The 5,000-nt window shown below is 37.6% G+C and overlaps 2 protein-coding genes across 3 annotated transcripts in view; both read left to right on the top strand.

The window, feature by feature from the left end:
• zgc:65997 (uncharacterized protein LOC794398 homolog) overlaps window positions 1-373 on the top strand; it is a 2,770-nt gene extending 2,397 nt beyond the window's left edge. The window contains exon 3 of the mRNA XM_056476952.1: window positions 1-373. This exon is cut by the window's left edge and continues 264 nt beyond it. Within this exon, the coding sequence (XP_056332927.1) occupies window positions 1-23 (23 nt within the window). The 3' untranslated portion in view covers window positions 24-373.
• A 1,948-nt stretch (window positions 374-2,321) lies between these two features.
• The window catches only part of pank1a (pantothenate kinase 1a), a 21,553-nt gene continuing 18,874 nt past the window's right edge, over window positions 2,322-5,000 (top strand). The window contains exon 1 of one of the 2 annotated variants that reach the window (XM_056476722.1): window positions 2,322-2,886. In XM_056476722.1, coding sequence (XP_056332697.1) covers window positions 2,661-2,886 — 226 coding nt within the window. In that variant the 5' untranslated portion in view covers window positions 2,322-2,660. Of the gene's footprint in view, window positions 2,887-3,908; window positions 4,345-5,000 lie in introns of those variants that run through there. The other variant, XM_056476723.1, reaches the window with a different exon arrangement.

The following is a 5,000-nucleotide window of genomic DNA, read 5'->3' as shown; positions in this document are numbered from 1 at the left end:
ACAGCAGTGAAATACCTTGGTAAACAGTCTCATCAAAAACATCTGCATTCTTTGAATATTATGAAAGATAAAGAAAGCAGCAAAGGAAAAATCCTGCAGAAACTGGTCATCAGGCAATTTAAATCTATTAAAAGGATACATTGGTTTTTATAATGAATGTTTGATAAGAGACATACACGAGCATTCCAGGAAAACTTGCTGAAGTAAATGTCTGTTTTAACTGTAAGAACGGTAATCGGTCAGCTAAAACAATAATACATAAAACATGCTGGACAAGAAAAGTTTGTAACAATTTTCAGTGTGATGATGTCCTAAGAATTAAGTTGGGTTTTTGTTAAACTCTAATTAAATATCTCCACATTTTTATTTCAAATATTTCCATCATTTCTGCTTTATTTTGACTGAATCCAACAATATTTTATAGATTGCTTTGTAGATTAAAAAAAAAAAACTTTTCACCCACATATAGGCAGAGGTGTCCAGTTCTTTCTGGTCTTTCCAAGTCGTTGCTGAGGTCACTGATGTCACATTATCTGCAGTTTCCTAGATAATTTGGCTCCACTCACCCCTGTGGCTATTTTGGGATGTAGTGATTCTGAAAAGTACCACCCAATTATATTCATCTCTCTGGCTGCTCGGACAGAGAAATGGAGACACAGTTGTACAGTCTTGCTGCTGGGCGCTATTGAGTGGACTTAAAGCAGCTGACATGTTACCTGTCAAAACCAAATAGGTGAATCGGGCTTTGGCCATTTCCCGCCTGGTCTTATCTGGTCAGGCTGGAAAATGACCAACCTAGCAAGCCTGTGTATATTGTGTGTGTGTATATATATATATATATATATATATATATATATATATATATATATATATATATATATATATATATATATATATATATATATATATATATACACACACACACACACACAATATATCATACAAATGAAACATAAATCTCACTAGTGTATTTAGTTAAATTTGTCTTGATAGTGTCTCGTGTGGAAATAAGCAGAATCACTGTTGACCACCTAAATATATATTTTGACATTGTACAAATTGTCATGTAACTGTAACACAATGTAGCTGTCAAAAATATATCACATCATGCTCCAATATTAAATGAAGACTGTTACCTGAACCTGACTCCCAATCATCTGAGGTATCGGTCATAGAAAGATTTAGGTACAGCTTGAGAAGTGACTCGAGCTGCAGCGATAGGATGATAAAATGATTGATGATTGTTACAAACTTTTCTGAAAAGTACCACCCACAGCACTTTCCAGAGTATGAGTGAAATGAAATTTGATGCAATTGATTGAATGCAATACTGTTCTAACATAGTCATGTTTTTGGTGTTTAAAGACTTGCATTTTTAAATGTTTTTGTTTTGTAGTTATAAAACACTACATTAAAATTATCAAATGTATGATTTTTTAAAAACAAACAAAAGAAAAAATCTGAGAATGGCTAGTGGCTCAGTGGTTAGCACTGTCGCCTCACAGCATGAAGGCCATTGGGTCAAGTCCCAACTTGGACAGGTGGCATTTCTGTGTAGAGTTTGCATGTTCTCAGAGTGTTCTGTTTTCCCCACAGTCCAAAAACATGCAGCATTGGTGAATTGGATAAGCTAAAATTGACCATAGCGTATGAGTGTGTGTAAATGAGAGAGAGTGCGGTTGTTTTCCACCACTGGCAATTCATGAGTTAGTGTAATCTCCGTGCTGGAAGGACATCTTCATAAAACATATGCAAAAGTAATTGGTGGTTCATTTCTTTGTGGTAACTTCTGACACCGTAGGATACTGTACTCTAGGATACTTTCTTGATACCCGAGAACCACTAAACTGAAACTCCCCTTTAACCTCATTCACCCCCATTCATTCAGTTGCAGATAGATAGATAGATAGATAGATAGATAGATAGATAGATAGATAGATAGATAGATAGATAGATAGATAGATAGATAGATAGATAGATAGATAGATAGATAGATAGATAGATAGATAGATAGATAGATAGATAGATAGATAGATAGATAGATAGATAGATAGATAGATAGATAGATAGATAGATAGATAGATAGATAGATAGATAGATAGACAGACAGACCATGCTCAGCCCAACAAAAGTGAGGCGGGCGGACATGCCGTACACACTAATAATAATACCGCAGACAAGGTGGACACGTGTAAAGACCTTGTCAACTCTGGCACGAGAGGAAAGATCGTTTTGTACTTGGATCTTTTCTTAGCGATAATATTAGATGGTGCTTTATGTGCACGCGCACGGCGCAATGCTCCGCTCGCGCCGTGGCTCGTCGAGTCGTTCTGAGTGACGTCATGAGCCGGGTGTTTGACGGGGTGGCTCGGCTGCCGCAGAGCTCGAGAAATTTGACCGACAATGACCTCGACTGCAACGTGCGTTAATGTTTTGCTCTCGTCGTTTTGTGCTCGGTTTATACAATAAAGCGGGTTCATCATTGCCGCCGCTGTTGTTATAGCCGTTTTCAGGTTAAATCCGTGCATTTGCTGTAGGTCATTAGCCACGAGCCTTTCCTTATCTCGAGAGCGCGATAGACACATTCAGCGCGCGCCTGTGTGTGTGTTTGAGTCTCGCCTCCAGCCTTAGCGGAGACGCGCGCTGTGCTCTGAAATAATATGGATAAGGCCAAATCAGTGATGGATCAGAAAGGATCGAGTCCTTGCTACCAAAACGGCATGCACAAGCCGATCCGGCGACAGCTGAGCAACGGGAGCTGTAGTCCGTACAGCCCGACGGACGATAATTACCACCATCTTCACCACGACCCGCAAATCAACGGGTCCCCGGCAAAGAGGTGCCGCCTGCGGATGCGATTGGAATCGGCGAGAAAAAACCGACCACGTAAGTTTACACGGTGTTCTTAAAATCACATTAGATTTACACTGTGTCTACAGAATAAAACACACTGTTACTACACACGAAGTGAATATTTAACAGTGTTGCAAGAGGAATGGTTTAAACAGGCCATTTTGCACTACCCGTATAATTTAATATTCATCTGGATTAAAACAAATGCCACTATAATGGTGTCTATTAGTAGACAGAAGTTGTATTTAAAGAATATGCATATATATTGTAACTATAAGGTATTTAAAATGTTATAAATGTAAACCTACATTTTTATCTCATAAACTTTGAACTAGAGATCAAAGGTGAGAATGAAATTTGCTATAGGTTCGAGTTCTTTGTTTGTTTAGTAAGCTTTTGATGCAATTGTTAAGGGTGAAAGTTCATCTGATTGATTCAGTTGTTTATTTAACTGCCTTTAGATATGTGTTGCCAAATGATCAGTACAAATCAAGTGTCAAGTTTATCAGCGTCACTAGTATTGAGGTAAAGTTGGTTTTATATTCGGATATTCAGACTTTCTCCTTGATAATAGTGAACTTATATTAGCAGTCAACGACTATCAAAGTACAACATTGTTGACAGTCAATCAAATAGTGCCAGTGTTGTTTTGAAGTCATGCTAATTCTTACCGAATAATCAAATTAGCCTGGTAAACAAACACTTCACCGAACGAATGTGCGAAAACCAACTCTGTTACCTCAATCACTGTAGTTTGGTGACTACTTGAGTAAATTTCGAGTAGAGGTCGAAAGCAGTTATTAGTTTATTAAACATCAAATAATTCAGACTGATTCATAAGAATTGTTTTGTTTGAACGAATCATTCGTGTAAGAGTCGGGTTCTGGAAACACGACATACGATTCACTAAAATGAATTGAATGAGTCATTTGATCAGGAATCAAACTTGCTGTATGTTTCACGCTGTAGATGTAGTCACATTGACAAAACAGTGCTTCTCGAATGTGGATGAAAAACGTTCATTTCTGCTATTTTGTTTAATCCGGCACTGGTATTTACATTGCCTAACACAGAAAAAACTGTTATTATAATGTCTGCACTCCGAGAAGTGTCTATTGTTTTGATGAAACCCATGAGACTGTTGTTCTCGCTCTCTGATTGGTTGATGTGAAGTCAGGCGGTGTGCTGGAGACGCTCGTGAAGCAAAGGCTCGACGCTTTTCGACCAATCAGCGCGTGGCATTTGTATTCGCGTGGCCGCGTTAAAGGGCCAGACAGAAACGCCCCCACCGTCCAGTATGCAGAAAATCCCCAGATTTGTTCACTTTAACAAAACGACACCAAGAATATAACTTTGAGTGCGTAGTTATAATGCCATCAGAAGCCGAAAGGAAGCATTAATTGCTGTCTGCTTTTGTGAGCTGTTCAGTTTGCACCTGAAGATATTAGATTAGCAGCAGCAGGATGAAGTTGAAGTGTTCATGGAAGCCAGGTAGGAAACATCATCTTATACACGTGTGATGTTATAAGATATCCTGCTTCCTTTGGTGTTAAACTGAAAGTTTCAGCTAAAGTTATATTTGCAGAATAATATGATAATTGTAATGTTGTCAATGCATCAGATGTATTGTATACTGTATTGCTGTTCATGATAATGTAAAAATGCTGTTCGACAGATGTCAGGTTTAGAAGACAAATGAACACTAAAATAGACAGAGCTCATAGAGTTTAGCAAGTCTCAGCTGTGTCGGCATGCTAGGCCAGCTTGACAACATTCCCCAGCTCCAGCCATGTTTTGTTTATGTGGAAACACCTTTGTTGCAGCAATTGTTTTTTATTGTTCTATTATTTGCAGTCAGCCGTTGTAAATTGCGATCAAATGTCTTTCTAAAAGATAAAGGGTATTTTGAAATAAACCTGTTACTTTTTGTTTTCATTTAACCCATTTAATGCATTCGAAATGTCTAATTTCGCATACAATGGATGTTTCAACTCAAGTAATGTTTTTAAAATGGTCAGATCTTAACATTTTTTTGATCTTAACATCTTTTATTAGCAACTTTTCTTTAATCAGTGAATATGAAACCCATATTTTTACTCCACTTTTTTCTTTTTGTTAATAGAAATGTGAATTTCTTCAAAAATTTC

The sequence above is a fragment of the Danio aesculapii genome, chromosome 17 (assembly GCF_903798145.1).
Source record: "Danio aesculapii chromosome 17, fDanAes4.1, whole genome shotgun sequence".
NCBI lineage: Eukaryota > Metazoa > Chordata > Actinopteri > Cypriniformes > Danionidae > Danio > Danio aesculapii.
This window is presented reverse-complemented; position numbering and strand designations above follow the sequence as displayed.